The sequence below is a fragment of the Monodelphis domestica genome, chromosome 1 (assembly GCF_027887165.1).
Source record: "Monodelphis domestica isolate mMonDom1 chromosome 1, mMonDom1.pri, whole genome shotgun sequence".
Lineage (NCBI taxonomy): Eukaryota > Metazoa > Chordata > Mammalia > Didelphimorphia > Didelphidae > Monodelphis > Monodelphis domestica.
In genome coordinates, this window is record NC_077227.1 from 205,903,732 (window position 1) to 205,922,224 (window position 18,493).

Genomic DNA, 18,493 nt, shown 5'->3' on the forward strand with positions numbered 1-18,493 from the left:
GAGTCGATGATGTTTGAATCCAGAACAGCTTTAAATCTATTATTTTATTACTTAAACCAGTTAACAGTTTAATCTTTATGTTGATTTTTCTAGTTTTAAGAGTGTGAAATGGTGGGGATTCAGACAGTTTTGTCACATTGTGCCTCCCTCCTTGAGGGAGAGACAAACATAAGGCTGCAGACTTCTGTCCGTTTGCAGAAATTCTCAGCTTGAGCAGTTTTTATTCCCCACAATGACCAGTAGAAGAGCCCTGATGCTGAGGGAGCCACGGAAATCCCGATTCATCTTTGGAATCAGTCTGGTTTGTTCTTGGCTTTGATTTCTTTCCAGGAGCATGAGAGTAGGACCCAAAGCAGGGACAGCCAGGTGGCATTTGAGGGTGGTTGGACAACTGTGAGGAGGAATTCTAAGTCCCCAGGAAGCAGGGAGCATGTCAGTGGCTTGTCCCGTTACCTCCCCTTCCTATTAGGTTATAAGTAGCTACCCTCACCTACCCATGGAACAGCTGTTATAGTTGTATGTGTGTGTGTATATATATCTATATATATCTTTATTGATAAAAATTATTTTAAAAAAGACATACTGACAGCACTTCTGTGGAATTAAGGAAATCATGAGTAACTAAGTACATAAATATTTATAATAGAAATATTAAGACTATTCACACATAAGCATAAAATGACTTGACTACGATACACACGTTTGATTTTTTTCCAATCCATAATACATGGAAAACAAATCAAAAGTACCTTTCAAGACTATTCAGTTTTTTTGTCAGTAATAATATATACAAGACCATGATTTTATAGTTATTGTTTGTTTTGTTTCCCTAAATATCCTTTGAAAGATTATGAATATGCATTAAAAATAGATTTACAGTTCAGAAATGTAACACATTCATGAAGCCCTCTGCAAACCTATACCTCTTCCCACTTTTTTTTCTATGATTCCCATATAACTTATTTTATGACATTATAAATTTATAAACTGAATCTGGGCCATTACATTAGAAGAAAAAAATGGAAGATTGGATGCATTAAATTGCTTTTCATTTTCAGGCCCAAGTGTTAAATATAAAAATTTGTTATATTTAAAAGCAGACCAAAAGAGGTCATTTTCTAGAGAAATTAGGAGTCTAAAAATATTAACATGCAGTTTTTATGTTCTTGATATTGTCAGTTATTAAACCCTGCCTCCTTTTACCCCTTTCACTCCTCATATCTGAATGATTATAGAATCTACAGAACAGATTTGGCCACTATGTATTCTTCTTATATGCAAGAAATTTTCCAGTAAATTATACATGTGTTTGAATGATGTGGTGAAAAAATTCTGCCTGTGTGTTTTAAAAACAATAGTGGAAGGAGCAGGACCTTTTTTTAAAAAGCATATGTATGTCATAAAAATAAGTAATCATAAAAAAGAATCAATAACACTATTTCTTTATTATTATATTGTCCTTTCTAAAAATCCCTCTTTACTGCACCACTGAAGAATAAAACTATCATAATGAAGATAATATCACAAAAATGATTTTAAGAAGGCACAGCTTAACAAATCTTGATATTTGACCTATTTAATCTTTGTGTAATGACCTGAAATCTTTTTCTTTAAAAAAGAATTAAAATGTAAACTTTAAAAGAATTTTCATCCAATGAATAAAGACTTATTTCTTAATTTCTTATTCAGCAACCAAATTATCTTTACTTAATAAAATAAAAGGTAACTTGCATGTTGGTAACATTAATTTATCTTATCATAAATATATTATTACTGAAGTCTTTAAATGATGGAGGAGAAATCTTAAAAGGCAAAACATAAATAAAATATTCTCATCTTTAGATGATTCAAACAGCAACTGATAGCTGTTTCTGAAAATTTTATTTTTAATAAAAAGTGATCTAGTTTACATTATTCATTGTCAGCTAAATTGTATTTTTAAAAAACTGTCTTTTAGTTATAATAGTAGAGACTATAAGAAATTAACTTGCTCCTATACAAAACAAAATTAATGCACACAATGGATTTAAATAAAAATTGACACACTCAAGGAATCTCTGAAATTCTGCCAACTTTCAGTCCAATGAAAAATAAAATCATAAAGTTATTATGCATAAACAATTCAAAACTAGAGTTTATAATGGAAATGTCAACAAGTCCTAACTACTATATCGGTGTTGATAGTTTCCACTATGCTTTCAGCTAGGCAATAGCAAATGTGCAACACTTGACAGACTGTTTATAAAATTAAAGCTTTCAAAACTATAAAGAATATATAAATAATAGCATATTATTTATAAACCAGTGGGACTGTTAAAAAAGGAATAAAGACATGAACTAAACTGTTATCTGATAACATCTCAATAAACTACTTTCCACTATGTATAAAGCTATGGTTTTATAATTTTACATGGCTGTACAAAGTATTTTCATTCCATATTTTTGACGAGTATGCAATCTTCAAATCTTTAAGAGATCCCTCCATGAAGTCAGCTTGTCATATTTTCAGCAGCCTTTAATGCTTCTGTGGCCTTTCGAAGTTCTTTAATAACAGAGGATAAGGCCTCTGGCTTTATTCCTTGCTCACACAGACATACACAAATAGAGAGTGTTTCTATATCCAATCCAGTATTCAATATTCTTGAGATCGCAAGCAGAACATCCATAGTCTCTCTCACAGCATTCTGGTTGACTGCAGCAATGGTATTACTCCCTGCCATTGTGACTGCCTGCCAAGGCAGGGGAAAAACGGGAGAATGCAGTTGTATATATTTTTAAACATTCATAGAATCATAGCTTTAAAAATAGAAGGGATCTTAAAGACCATCGAGTCCAATTCCTTCATTTTATAGATATTAAGAAATCAAATGATTTGTCCAGGGTCATAAAGATAGTAAATGTCTGAAACAGGATTTGAACTCAGGTCTCCTTGACTCCTGGTCTAATGATCTGTTCATTGAATTACAAAACAGAAAACAATGAGAAGGGGCTCCAGGTAGACCTTAGTGATTTAACATTCAACTAATGTATTTTATTCAATGAAATAGATACTATGTGGGGCAATTGTTGAAAATCAGTTTCCTTTCTCTCTGTCAGCATGGTGGATGGTTTTCTTACTTGTGGGAAGAGAGTAAAAAATAATCCCAATTTGGGTTTTTGCAGTCTGTTTCATTTTAAAAAAAACAAAGTATTTGGATTTTAGAATAAAGAAAAATTGGGAATCATCCTGAGTTTTTTTACTCTAGCACTAATGATTGCAGCTACTTCCTCAGGAAAGAAGTAGTAGTAGTGATAGTGGTAATAGTGAATGGTAGTAGTACTGATAAGAGTGGTAGTGGTTAGTTATAGTAGTAGTGATGGTGTTAGTAATAGCAGTAGTAGTTGTGGTGGTGGTAGTAGTAATAATAATGGCAGTAGTAGTAGCAGCAATAGCAGCAGCAGCAGTAGCAGCTGGCATTTATATAGCAATTGGATGTTTGTAAAGCACTTTACATATATTATCTCATTTGCTTCTCACAACAGCCCTATAAGGTAGGTGCTATTATAATTATTCCCATTTTAGAAATGAGGAAATTGAGGTTAAGAGAAATTAAGCGGTGATTTTCTGAGGGTCATACAGCTAGTAAGTGTCTCAAGCAGAATTTGAATTCATGTACCTGATTCCAAGCCCAAAGCACTTGAATGACCAGGCTGAGATCATAAGGGCATAGATTGAGAGCCAGAAGGACCTCAGAAGTCATGCTGCCCCTTTGATTTGCAGATGAAGGATGTGCTGTTTAAGAAAAAAAAATAAACTTGTGTTGTAATTTAGTCATATGACACACTTAAAAATTTTTTTTAAACAATTGATGCATTGTTCAATAGCATATGTTGTAGAAACTTAGAGAAAGTCTGAGTTTGCTTTCAGTATGTGTTCCCATGACCGTGATGCCACAGTTACCATTGGTCTTCCCTTTCTCTTTCTCTGTTATGGTCAGTGTGAATTTGCTCCTTATTTGGTTAAAAATAGAGATGAAAATGGATCATAATTTTGTATAATTCTGCTTATCACTACAACAAAAATGTATTCCGTGTCTGCATTTTTAAGGTAGAATTTTTTAAAGCAAAGTTTAGTTGTTAATTTTTTTTTAAATTAAGTTTGGTTAAGTTTTAGTTTCTTTAGTCTATATATATCATATTGTTACCCTTGCAGTGATTTAGGCTTTCATGATTATAATCTCCTTAATTAAGGGCAGGGACCCTATTTTACTTCTTTGTAACCCATTTAGCACTGTGTTAATGGATACATTGTAGGCATTTATAATTAATTGCTTGTTAAATAAATGAACAAATGTGTGCCATATTGATTTTTGTCTGCCATAGAATGGACCCAGAGAGGCAAGTTGGACTTTAAAAGATATTTTTAATTTCTCTTTTCTCCTCCTTTTAAATTTGAACAGGCTTATCTCAGCATGTGGTTACCAACTATAAGCAAATAATGAGTCTCTTGGAAGAAGGCGTAGCAAACAGGTAATGATTTTCGTTGCCATTTCCATCACTCCTCAGCCTCATTCTTTAAGCCACTTTCTTTGAATTGCAAAGAGACTCCTCTGGTGGCATCCCAGATCTGCATCTCTCCTTCCCTTTGTGAGCATAGATCTGTGGTCAGGGTTGGTGATCTGGGTTTAAAGATTCTTTTTGTTGCTCCTAAAATTCGAGTTAAGAGCTAGAAGAAATCTTATATACAATCATTAAAACAAATCCCATCATTTTCCTTAAGAGAAAAATGAGGTCCAGAAAGGGATATATGATGTGTCCAAGGTTATATTATTAGCAGCACTAAAATTCAAACCTAGACCTTTTGAAGCCAAATCAGGGGCTTTTCTTATTGCATTAAAATGTAATTCTGTTTAACAATGAGCCCAGATGTGTCAATTGAAAGATGAAATAACTCGACATAAAAAAAGGGTTCAATATCCTGAGCCTGAGCCTGTCAGTTTAAGCAATGCATATTAATTGCTTAACAAATCAGACCAGGACCCCTCATTTTTGGCACTGGGCCCCAAATATAAGGGAATTTAAATTTTTTAAATACACTAGAACAATCAAATAAGATCAATTAATTAAAAGAAAACAGTTAACCCAGATACAAAATTAGGTATTCTGATTTCTAAACAGAGAAAGTAGGGACTTTCTAAGATGGTAGAGGGAAAACAAATAAGTGCATTTAGCTGGGCTTTGTCCTCACATAGCCAGAAAGCAAGATGGTGGCCTAGTTGATTTTCCATAGGCCTTTCTCTGTTCTAGCATCTGGGATGTGTCCTAATTTGTCATCTCTATCTTTGAAATGTCCAGCAAGTTCTGTCTTTCTTGTTCTTTTTCTAGAATTGGCTTGGGGAATTTTGTTTCTATTCCTTTTCAAAATGTTCTTACCCTACTTGGGTTTGGGCCATGTTGTCGAGGTTATATCCACCTTATCTGAGGCCTCACTAGAAATTTCAGAGACAGAGATGACGCATTAGAACATAGCCTAGAAGCTCGAACAGAGAAAGAATCAAGCAGGCCACCATCTTGCTTCAGTGTGACAGCACAAAGGTAGAAGCTTGGCTTCTTTTTGGGCTTCTCCCTTATAATCCTATGCCAGAGTCAGTCTCGGCAGTCACATTTCTTGTGCCTCCTCTGGCAAGGTTTCAGCATGTACACATTGTCGTCATCCTGCTATTTTCCCTCGTGTACACAGAATCACAGCCGCTACCCACGTTCACAAGGCCAGCAGCAGATCCCATGCCATCTTCACCATCTACTACACTCAGGTCGGTTACTTTTCGTAATTCTCAGTGATTTTTCTTTCCCTTCCCTTTCTTCATCTCAGTTTGCTTTCTTTTTCCCTCCTTTTTCGTGGATTAGTTTGCTGTTTCTTACAGACCGATATGTGAGAGGTAGATGATTTGTAAACAGTATAAAGAAGCCACGTGCATACAAAGGGTGTATAGCTAGGTGGTGAGGGGTCTGTAGGATGTTCAGGGAGGACTGGCACCACTGTTTGGAGGGCTTGCTGAGCCCTTTTCAGGGCTATTTATCCAAAATTTGGTGTCTGCCTTTCACCCATCCTGTGACTCCAAGAAGCTGTAGCATGAGCATCCGCCACTCACTGGCAAAACCATCTCAGTAGGTAGACTAAACCAGGTTGAGGGTACCTGGTGGGCCACAAAGCCATCAGTGGGGGAGGGGCATATCTAGCATGAATAAATAGAGCAGGTGCTGTGGAGTGCTTAGAGCTTGGATGCTAGGGCCATCCACTGCATCCCAGATCATCTCCAGCTGTCCTGACTTTTGTCTTGCCATTGGACTTGGATGAGAGAGGGAGACTGACAGCTTTATGCAACTCTTCCTCATGGAAATCCATAGCATATATCTCCCAGGGTTGTTGTGAGACTAAAATATCATATTGCCATCTAACATGCCATATAAATGCTCACCTTTCTTGTTTTTTTTATTATTATTATCACCATTATTTTGATGATACAAGGGCATGTATAGAGCATCTTTTATTTTTCAGAGCACATTCATGTCCATCTTCCATTTCAGAGAGAGATAATAAAATTTAAAAAGAAGAACACCCCAAGTTTTTTAGAAACCCTCTACAGGTAGGTGCTCTATAGAGCATGCAAAGGAAAGATCCTCATCCTCAGAGAACTCCATTCAAGGAATCAAGGCAGACAGTAAAAAAGTGATTCTTGTTACATGCCTTCTGTCAGCAGTTGTGCTCTCCTGATAGAAGTCATACTCATCTTAGGGGCAATCAGACATTTTTCTGAAAACTTGCATTTTCTTCAGTTCTCTGAGAGGATGCCTGCAGTGTTCCTCTTAAGTATTGCATAAGAGCCTCCTGTATCCTGGGGAGCTTCCCAGCTTTTTTGTGGAACTAGATTATAGATAGAGAGATTTAGAGTTGAGAAGGACCTTACAAGTCAATGTAAAGCCCTTGCTTTTTACAGATGTGTGAATTGGGGCCTAGACAGGTTAGTTTCCTCCAGTGTTGCTCATGTGGTAAATTGCAGAACCAGCACATGAAGCCAGATTTTCTCATTAAAAGTCTAGTACTCTCTCTGCTGTAGCATAATGCCTCCTCTGGGCTTAGTCTGCATGTTGGAGTTTACTGAATTTGTGGCTGCCATCTTTTTGGCTCTTGAATGGTCATGGTTTGCAGTATAGAATTCAGAACAAACTGGTTCTCTGATCTTTTGGTGAGCTGGATCATAAATAGAAAGCTAGAAGGGACCTTGGCAGCAATGTAGTCCAATTTATTCATTCTATACATGGCGAGACTGATGGCTCAGAGAGGTTAAGATTATTTCCCAAGGTCCTAAGAGATAGCTACAGAACTAGGATTTAAATGTAGGTTCACTTAATCCAAATACAACACTCATTTAAAAAAAATTAATATTTTATTCTTTTCTGCTTACATGTAAAAATTTTTAACACTCTTTAAAAATTTTTGAGTTCCAAATTTTATAGCACCCATTTTTAAAATTAAATTTTATTTTTTAAAAATCACTCAGGGGGGCAGCTGGATAGCTCAGTGGATTGAGAGCCAGGCCTAGAGATGGGAGGTCCTAGGTTCAAATCTGGCCTCAGTCACTTCCCAGCTGTGTGACCCTGGGCAAGTCACTTGACCCCCATTGCCTAGCCCTTACCACTCTTCTGCCTTGGAGCCAATACACAGTATTGACTCCAAGACAGAAGGTAAGGGTTAAAAAAAAAAATCACTCAGTATTTTTTCCCTCTCTCCTACCTCCTCAATCCCTTGTAAAAAAAAAGAGGAAATCCAACATTTGTAATAATTAATATATGTAGTCAAACAAAAGAAATTCCTATATTGTCCCTGGCTGAAAACATGTCTCGTTCTGAACATTTAGTCTCTCTTTCTCTGTGTCAGCAGGTGGGTAGAATTCTTTGGAATTATGGCTAATCATTGCCTTGATACAAGTTCTTAAATTTTTCAAAATTGTTCATTTTTACAATGCTATTATACTATAAGTTAGTCTCCTGGTTCTGTTGATCTTCCTCAGCATCAGTTCATAGAAGTCTTCCCAGGTTTTTTGAAAACTGTCCTTTTTACCATAATTTCTTCAGCCTTTCCCTACTTGATAAATACTTCCTTAGTTTCCAGTTCTTTGCCACTACAAAAAGAACTGCTATATACAAAGTATACCCCAACTGACAAGTGGGCAAAAGATAGGAAATGGCAATTCTTGAATGAAGAAATTAAAACTATCTTTCATTATTTGAGAAAATGCTCCAAATCACTATTAAAGAAAAGCCAATTAAAACAACTCTGAGGTACTACTTCACACCTATCAGTTTGGTTAATATGACAAAAAAAAAGATAAATATTGGAGATAATGTGGAAAAAACTGGCCCACTAATACACTGTTGCTGTGAACTGATACAACAGTTTTGGGGAGCAATTTGGAACCATGCTCAAAGGGTCTTCAAGCTGTACACCCTTTGATCCAGCAATACCACTCCTAGGTCTATATCCCAAAGAGATCAAAGATAGGGGAAAAGGACCTACTTTGACAAAATGCTTATAGCAACTCTTTGTGGTGGCAAAGAATTGGAAACTGAAGGGATGTCTAACAGTTGGGGAATGGCTGAACAAGTTGTATTTACATTTGTCTTATTATGAATGATTATTTTTCATAAGGTTATTGACAGCTTGAATTTCTTTCCTTGAAAGCTACCTGTTCATCCTTTCACCATTTATAATTCAGGGAATGCCTCTTATTTGAACAAATTTCAATCAGTCCCTTGCGTTTCCTGGTAAAGACACTTTTATCAGAAAAACTTGCTGTAGAACAAATTTGGCATTCTTTCTCCTCTATCATGTAGCCGACTAACTAAAATAAAATAAATAGTAAAAATATAAAATGGGAAAGCTGCCCTGAAACCCAATTCATTTCTGTTATTGTTCAGTTGTGTCCGACTCTTTATGACCCCATGAGCCATATTGCCCTTGGGTCTTTTGGGCAAAGATACTAGAGTGTTTTGCCATTTCTTGCTTCATTGGATTAAAACAAACAGAGGTTAAGTGGCTTACCCAGGGTTACACAGCTGGTAAGTATCTGAGCTTGGATTTGAACTCAGATCTTCCTGGCTCCAGACCTAGGACTCTATGCACTGAGCCACCTGACTGTTTTAATCTATTTCTACCTGATAATATTTAAACTCATTTCCTCCTTTAGGTCATCTTAGAGAACAACCTTTCTTCTGAAATTGCCAGCAAAATCAACCTGGTGGATCTGGCAGGCAGGTAATCATGGTTCCCTGTGGGGTCCCAGGTGCCACTTCTTGGTGGGAACCTGTGGAGGCAGCTGCTGTGCTCTCATTTCCATGAATCTGCCAGTGAACTTTGGCAGAGCTTTTAGCTCTATGTACCTTGCAGTCATCTTGAGCAACGTATAAAAGAAACAAATTATTTGAAAATTTCATTAAGTTGTGGCTGAGATTCCATCTGGGTGGATGGAAGTCACCTTCCAACTTTGCCGTAGGATTAACCAGAAGGGAAAACAATTTTAAAAAATTTAGGGGGATATTAACACTGTTTTTGATGTTTTGGGGAGGAATCCTATTCTTAGTTCCTTGACATCAAGGATAGTTTCATTTTCTCCCCTTTGTAGGCCTAGCACCTCACACTGGGCACTTATTTAATAATTGTTTATGGGTGGGGTTAGTGATTGCCTGCAACGTTAATTTGAGGACCATCGTGGCTATATGTAGACAAACAACAAACAAACTTGAGTGATGGGTGCCTCCTAACTACTAGAAGACCAAATGAGGCAAAAGTCCTTATTTTGCTTTATTTTAAACTCAACTTCTGTTTTAGTATCCATTCTAAGACAGAAGAGCAGCAAGGGCTGTGCAATCAATGACTTGCCCAGAGTCACATAGCTAGGAAGTGTTGAAAACCAGATTTGAACAAAAGTCTTCCTGACTCCAGACCTGGCACTCTGTCCTATTTGCTACCAATTGTCCCTAAGAATCCTTATTTTACAACAGCGAAATATCTACCTAGGCTTCCCTTTGGGATAATACACATGGAGCTATCAGGGACCTCATAAATCATCTTGTCCACCCTGCCCTTTTTGCAGATGAGAAATAGAGAATATAGGCATAGAGTAAAATTAAATGACTTGCACCAGGTTACACTGGCAGTAAGTAGTACAGGAGGGATTTGAACCCAGACCCCTGACCCCAAATCTAGCACTCTTACATTGTACCCAAGAGAGACTTTATGAGGCAGATGGGAGTAATCTGGATATCCATTCCTAATTTTGGGTTCCTCTTGCCTTGTGTTTCAGTGAAAGGGCAGATCCCAGCTACTGTAAGGACCGGATCACTGAAGGTGCCAGCATCAACAAGTCCCTGGTAACTCTTGGAATTGTCATCTCTACCTTAGGTAATGTTCTGAAGACCTGGATCACTAAATGGGGAAGAGGGAGCCCTGTGAGAGTCCCCAGAGGTTCTATTACTTAAAACAAAAAATTTTTTATGATGATGAAGATAAATGGAAATAGCTGTCAATTAGAGAATAGCCTCATTTCTTTTTAGGGGTGATTTTCTTTTCATTTGGAAATTTTTATTTAATTAGTTAATTTAGAATATTTTTCCATGGTTACAAGATTCATGTTCCTTCCCTTCCATCCCCTCATCCCCTCCCATAGCCGGCATGCAATTCCACTGGGTTTTACATGTGTCCTTGATCAAAACCTATATCCATATTATTAATATTTGCAACAGAGCAATTATTTAAAGTCAACATTCCCAATCATATCCCCATCAAACCATGTGATCAAGGAAATGTTTTCCTTCTGTGTTTCCACTCCCACAGTTCTTCCTCAGAATGTGGATAGTGTTCTTTTTCATAAGTCCCTCCGAATTGTTCTGGATCTCTGCATTGCTACTAGTAGAGAAGTCCATGACATTCGATTGTACCACAGTGTATGTGTCTCTGTGTACAATATTTTCCTGGTTCTGCTCCTCTCACTCTGCATCACTTCCTGGAGGTTGTTCCAGTTCACATGGAATTCCTCCAGTTTATTATCCCTTTGAGCACAATAGTATTCCATCACCAGCATATACCACAATTTGATCAGCCATTCCCCAATCGAAGGGCATCCCCTCATTTTCCAATTTTTTGCCACCACAAAGAGTGCAGCTATGGATATTCTTTTTTTAAAATTTTATAATATTTTATTTGATCATTTCCATGCATTATTCATTAAAGACAAATATCATTTTCTTTTCTTCCCCCCCCACCCCCCGTAGCCGATGCGTGATTCCACTGGGTATCACATGTGTTCTTGATTCGAACCCATTGCCATGTTGTTAATATTTGCATTAGAGTGTTCGTTTAGAGTCTCTCCTCTGTCATGTCCCCTCAACCATTGTAGTCAGGCAGTTGCTTTTCCTCGGTGTTTCTATTCCCACAGTTTGTCCTCTGCTTATGAATAGTGTTTTTTCTCCTGGAACCCTGCAGATTGTTCAGGGACATTACACCGCCACTAATGGAGAAGTCCATTACATTCGATTATACCACAGTGTATTAGTCTCTGTGTACAATGTTCTCCTGGTTCTGCTCCTCTCGCTCTGCATCACTTCTTGGAGGTCGTTCCAGTCTCCATGGAATTCCTCCACTTTTTTATTCCTTTTTGCACAATAGTATTCCATCACCAACATATACCACAATTTGTTCAGCCATTCCCCAATTGATGGGCATCCCCTCATTTTCCAATTTTTTGCCACCACAAAGAGTGCAGCTATGAATATTCTTGTACAAGTCTTTTTGTCCATTATCTCTTTGGGGTACAGACCCAGCAGTGCTGTGGCTGGATCAAAGGGCAGACAGCCCTTTGGGCATAGTTCCAAATTGCCCTCCAGAATGGTTGGATCAGTTCACAACTTCACCAGCAATGAATTAATGTCCCTACTTTTCCACATCCCCTCCAGCATTCATTACTTTCCTTTGCTATCATGCTGGCCAGTCTGCTTGGTGTGAGGTGATACCTCAGAGTTGTTTTGATTTGCATCTCTCTGATTATAAGAGATTTAGAACACTTCTTCATGTGCTTATTAATAGTTTTGATTTCTTTATCTGAGAACTGCCTATCCATGTCCCTTGCCCATTTATCAATTGGAGAATGGCTTGATTTTTTGTACAATTGATTTAGCTCTTTGTAAATTTGAGTAATTAAACCTTTGTCAGAGGTTTCTATGAAGATTTTTTCCCAATTTGTTGTTTCCCTTCTGATTTTAGTTACATTGGTTTTGTTTGTACAAAAGCTTTTTAGTTTGATGTAGTCAAAATTATTTATTTTATATTTTGTGATTCTTTCTATGTCTTGCTTGGTTTTAAAGCCTTTCCCCTCCCAAAGGTCTGAAATGTATACTATTCTGTGTTTACCCAATTTACTTCTGGTTTCCTTCTTTATGTTTAAGTCATTCACCCATTTTGAATTTATCTTGGTATAGGGTGTGAGGTGTTGCTCTATTCCTAATCTCTCCCATACTGTCTTCCAATTTTTCCAGCTGTTTTTATTGAATAGTGGATTTTTGTCCCAAAAGCTGGGATCTTTGGGTTTATCGTGTACTGTCTTGCTGAGGTCGCTTTCCCCCAGTCTATTCCACTGATCCTCCTTTCTGTCTCTTAGCCAGTACCAAATTGTTTTGATGACTGCTGCTTTGTAATATAGTTTGAGGTCTGGGACTGCAAGGCCCCTCTCATTTGTGTTTTTTTTTCATTATTTCCCTGGATATCCTTGATCTTTTGTTCTTCCAAATGAATTTTGTTATGGTTTTTTCTAAATCAGTAAAGAAATTTTTTGGTAGTTCAATGGGTATGGCACTAAATAGATAACTAAGTTTGGGTAGGATGGTCATTTTTATTATATTGGCTCGTCCTATCCATGAGCAGTTAATGTTTTTCCAATTGCTCAAGTCTAGTTTTAGTTGTGTGGAGAGTGTTTTATAGTTGTGTTCATAGTTCCTGTGTTTGTCTCGGGAGATAGATTCCTAGGTATTTTATTTTGTCTAAGGTGATTTTGAATGGGATTTCTCTTTCTAGTTTTTGCTGCTGAGCTGTGTTGGAGATATATAGAAAAGCTGATGACTTATGTGGGTTTATTTTGTATCCTGCAACTTTGCTAAAGTTGTTGATTATTTCGATTAGCTTTTTGGTTGAATCTCTAGGATTCTTTAAGTAGACCATCATGTCATCTGCAAAGAGTGATAACTTGGTCTCCTCCTTGCCTATTTTGATGCCTTCAATTTCTTTTTCTTCTCTAATCGCTACTGCTAGTGTTTCTAGTACAATGTCAAATAGTAGAGGTGATAATGGGCATCCTTGTTTCACTCCTGATCTTATTGGGAATGCATCTAGTTTATCCCCATTGCAGATGATATTAGCTGATGGTTTTAGATATATACTGTTTATTATTTTTAGGAATGACCCTTCTATTCCTATGCTTTCTAGTGTTTTTAATAAGAATGGGTGTTGTATTTTATCAAAGGCTTTTTCTGCATCTATTGAGATAATCATGTGATTCTTGTTGGTTTGCTTGTTGATGTGGTCAATTATGTGGATGGTTTTCCTAATATTGAACCAGCCCTGCATCCCTGGTATAAATCCTACTTGATCATGGTGGATGACCTTTCTGATCACTTGCTGGAGTCTTTTTGCTAGTATCCTATTTAAGATTTTTGCATCTATATTCATTAGGGAGATTGGTCTATAGTTTTCTTTCTCTGTTTTTGACCTGCCTGGTTTTGGAATCAGTACCATGTTTGTGTCATAAAAGGAGTTTGGTAGAACTCCCTCTTTGCTTATTATGTCAAATAGTTTATATAGTATTGGGATTAACTGTTCTCTGAATGTTTGATAGAATTCACAGGTGAATCCATCAGGCCCTGGGGATTTTTTCTTAAGAAGTTCTTTGATGGCTTGTTGGATTTCATTTTCTGATATGGGATTATTTAAGAATTCTATTTCCTCTTCTGTTAGTCTAGGCAGTTTGTATTTTTGTATATATTCATCCATATCACCTAAATTGGTGTATTTATTGCCATATAATTGGGCAAAGTAATTTCTAATGATTGCCTTAATTTCCTCTTCATCGGAGGTGCTGTCCCCCTTTTCATCTTTGATGCTGTTAATTTGCTTTTCTTCCTTCCTTTTTTTAATTAGATTGACCAGTACTTTGTCTATTTTGTTTGTTTTTTCAAAGTACCAGCTTCTTGTCTTATTTATTAAATCAATAGTTCTATCACTTTCGATTTTATTAATTTCTCCCTTAATTTTTAGGATTTCTAGTTTGGTTTTCTGCTGGGGGTTTTTAATTTGATCACTTTCGAGTTTTTTCATTTGCATTTCCAATTGATTGATCTCTGCTCTCCCTAGTTTGTTGATATATGCACTCAGGGATATGAATTTACCTCTGATTACCACTTTGGCTGCATCCCAAAAGGTTTGAAAGGATGTCTCGCCATTGTTATTTTCCTCGATAAAATTATTAATTGTTTCTATGATTTCTTCTCTGACTAAAGGATTTTGGAGTATCATATTGTTTAATTTCCAATTAGTTTTTGATTTGGTTTTCCATGTACCTTTACTGATCATTATTTTTATTGCCTTGTGATCTGAGAAGGCTGCATTTATTATTTCTGCTTTTCTGCATTTGTGTGCTATGTTTCTGTGACCTAATGTATGGTCAATTTTTGTGAATGTGCCATGTGGTGCTGAGAAGAAGGTGTATTCCTTTTTATCCCTATTTATTTTTCTCCATATGTCTATTAATCCTAATTTTTCTAAGATTTCATTCACTTCTTTCACCTCTTTCTTATTTATTTTTTGGTTTGATTTATCTAAATTTGATAATGGTTGGTTTAAGTCTGCCACTAATATGGTTTTACTGTCTATTTCTTCCTTCAGTTCTCCTAGTTTCTCCATTAGAAATTTGGGTGCTATATTATTTGGTGCATATATGTTGATTAGTGATATTTCCTCATTATCTAAAGTCCCTTTTAACAGAATGTAATTACCTTCCCTATCCCTTTTAATCAGGTCTATTTTTGCTTTGGCTTTATCAGATATCATGATTACCACTCCTGCCTTCTTTCTGTCAGTTGAGGCCCAGAAGGTCTTACTCCATCCTTTAATTCTGACCTTGTGGGTGTCAACCCGCTTCATGTGTGTTTCTTGAAGACAACATATGGTAGGGTTTTGGATTCTAATCCATTCTGCTATTCATCTACATTTTATGGGTGAGTTCATCCCATTCACGTTCAAAGTTATGACTGTCATTTGTGGACTCCCTGGAATTTTGATATCCTTCCCTGGTTCTAACCTTTTCTTCTTCGGCTCTACCTTTTAGTCCAGTGATTTACTTTAAATTGGTCCCCCTTGTCCCCTCCCTTGATATGTTGCCCTTTTTAGTCCCTCCCTTTTTGTTCCCTCTCCTTCTCCCCTCTCTTTCCCTCCCCTTTTGTTTTCCCTCTCCCCCTCCCCCCCTTGGTTTTCCCTTCTCCCTACCCTTGTTGGGTAAGATAGAATTCAAGATCCCAATGGATCTGGATGTTTTTCCCTCTCAGAGTTGATTTCCCTGAGAGTAAGGTTTAAGTAAAAACTCTCTTCCTCTCCTTCTTATAGGAGTTTTCTTCCCCTCCCCTTCCCATGTGAATCTTTGTGTGAGAACAATTATTCTATTTGGTCTTTCTTTTCCCCCTATTTACACATTACATTTTCCCCACCTGTTAGTATACATAGATTGATATAAATGTAGTCCTTATAGAAGAGAGTTTGAGTAAAAGAAGAAGATAACATTTTTCTCCTTTTCCCTTTCCTTCATATTTATCTTTCCAGGTATTCCATGCTCTTTGATTTTTGATATTGAACTTTCCACAGAGCTCTGGTCTTTTCATTGCAAAAAGTTGGAAATCTTCTATTTTGTTGAATGCCCATACTTTCCCTTGGAAGTATATAGTCAGTTTTGCTGGATAGCTGATTCTTGGTTGAAGACCCAACTCTCTTGCTTTTCTGAAGATCATGTTCCATGCCTTATGATCATTTAGAGTAGAACTTGCAATGTCTTGTGTGACCCTGATTGGCATTCCTTTATATCTAAATTGTCTTTTTCTGGCTTCTTGCAGGATTTTTTCTTTTGTTTGAGAGTTTTGGAATTTGGCAATTACATTCCTGGGAGTTGTCTTTTGGGGGTTTAGTGTAGAGGGTGTTCTGTGAGCTCTGTCAGTGGCTGTATTGCCCCCTTGTTCTAGAATCTCTGGGCAATTTTCTTTGATTATCTCTTGTATTACGATGACGAGTTTGCTGTTTATTTCTGGCTTTTCTGGAAGTCCAATTATTCTTAAATTATCTCTTCTCCCTCTATTTTCCAAATCTGTCACTTTGTCAGTGAGATATTTTATGTTCTCTTCTAATTTCTTGCTCTTTTGGCTTTGCTTTATTAGTTCTTGCTTTAAAGCCTGGTTTTCTTTTACAGTTTGGTCAAACTGGTTTTGTAGATGCATGAATTTCTTTTGCATTATTTCCCACTTTTTCTCCCAGAAGGCTTCCATCTTTTTGATCATTTCAGATTCAAATTCTTTATGGGTTTGTGGAGAGTTTCCATTTCCTTTGGAAGGTTTCGGAGCATTTGCTTGTGTTTCCTCTTTTATTTCCTCTGTGTTTTGTATTTTTGCTCCATAAAATGTGTCCAAAGTCGCCCCCTTCTTCTTGTTTTTTTTTGAATTTTGGGACTTTTGTGCTTCTGTGGAGTTTGCCATCTCTATCTGAGTGGGGGGCATTAGCTTTTCTTATCTCTGTCTGGTGTTCAGAAGTTTTAGCCCTAGGCAGATTGTCCATTCTATGCAGTTGTTGTTCTGTCTTCCTGGGAAGGCAGGAGTTGCTGGTGTGTCCCTGTTACTGCCCTCCTCTCCTCGGCACCCTCCTGATGCTTCTCCGTTGCCTTACTTCCACTCTCTAAGCCTAGCTTGGCCCTTGTTCCTGTGCCTTAGCCGGCCAGATGAGCCTGCTCTCTGAGGGGGGAGGGGCCGTGGCTTCCCAGAGCTCTGAGAGCTCCTGATGAGATTAGCTTTCCCTGGGTTGAATTTAGTATGCCTTGAGGCAGGGACTTTTTTCGTGAGACTCCGATGGAAGGATCCAGCCAGGGGGTTACGAGCTCCCCCCCGTCTCTCTCTGTTTCCCTGCTGTCTGGGTGCCCCCTCGACTGGGTTAGGTTGTTTTCAGGATGTGGCCTTCAGAATAGCAGGCCGTGGGGCTCTGAGGTTGCCTCTGCTGCCTAGGACTCGGACTCGGCGCTCTGGGTTGGGGGGATGGGTCCTAGGACCTTCCTTCTGCCTACCCCTTAGGTCTGAGTGGTCTCGGGTTCTGGCTTTTGGGGGGGCCGTACCTTTTGGTCTAGGTCCAGGTCCAGGAGGAGGACTCCCAGGGTCTATGCTGTTGATCGTTTTGAATTTTGGTGTCCTAGGAACATTTGGTTTGAGATCGGTAAGGAAGGGTTTCAGGAGATCTGAACTTTAGCTTTCTCTAAGCCGCCATCTTGACCGGAAGTCAGAATGTAACATTTTGAGGACAGGGATTGTTTCCATTTTTGCCTTTGTATTGCCAGGGCCTGGCACAGTGTTAGCACTTCATGCTCATTAGTTTCAGGTACAAAATATAGTTCGCTCATTTTGACTCTTTAATACACTGGGCGGGGCACCCCCACAAAATTATATTTTTGTGGTGAGAGCAATTAAGCATACAGTTAATAAAACTTGCTTCCTGTAGGCCAGGAGTCAAAAGTCCTTGAGAAATAAGAAATGAAATGCTTCTTTTTGAATAATTTTTTTAAAAATTTCATTTACCAGATATGATCTGCTTTTCAATTTTTTCCTTTTTTTTTTTAAAGCACAAAACTCCCAGATATTCATTGGTTATCAGAGTCCAAATAGCACATCCAGTGAGGGATCCAGTGGGGGCCTCAGCTGTTCTTCGGTGGCCGGCAGTATCGGTGGAGCCCCTCGGAAGCAGTTGTATATCCCCTACCGAGACTCTGTGCTGACCTGGCTGTTGAAAGATAGTTTAGGAGGCAATTCCAAGACCATCATGGTGGCCAGTGAGTGAGAGACTGGGGTTAACTCTGTGTGTAAGGGCCAGGCTCTGCCCTATAGGGATGGGTCATGCCCATTTTTCTAGGTTTTCGAAAATTCACATTTTGGGCTGTCAGTGGCAAGATGGAGGTGGGCTGGGGGTTTGAGGGGGAGGGCTAGTCAGTTATTGAACTTTCTCCTCCCTACTTCAGCTGTGTCTCCTGCAAACTCCAGTTACAGCGAGACCATGAGTACTCTGAGATACGCATCAAATGCCAAAAATATCATAAACAAACCCCGTGTGAATGAGGTAAGTGAGGACTGATAGATGTTGTTGATGATACTTCCCCTCTGAGACTGGCCTCGG

At 37.9% G+C, this 18,493-nt stretch overlaps 1 protein-coding gene across 2 annotated transcripts in view; it reads left to right on the plus strand.

Annotated features, from left to right (window-relative positions):
• STARD9 (StAR related lipid transfer domain containing 9) overlaps window positions 1-18,493 on the plus strand; it is a 181,729-nt gene that overhangs the window by 106,315 nt on the left and 56,921 nt on the right. For both annotated transcript variants that reach the window (XR_001629692.2, XM_007472427.2), the window contains exons 8-13: window positions 4,440-4,509; window positions 5,720-5,792; window positions 9,228-9,295; window positions 10,344-10,441; window positions 17,946-18,152; window positions 18,339-18,436. Coding sequence is in view for 1 of the 2 variants with exons in the window: in XM_007472427.2 (XP_007472489.2) it covers window positions 4,440-4,509; window positions 5,720-5,792; window positions 9,228-9,295; window positions 10,344-10,441; window positions 17,946-18,152; window positions 18,339-18,436 (614 nt within the window). In the remaining variant the exon portion in view is untranslated. The remainder of the gene's footprint in view (window positions 1-4,439; window positions 4,510-5,719; window positions 5,793-9,227; window positions 9,296-10,343; window positions 10,442-17,945; window positions 18,153-18,338; window positions 18,437-18,493) is intronic.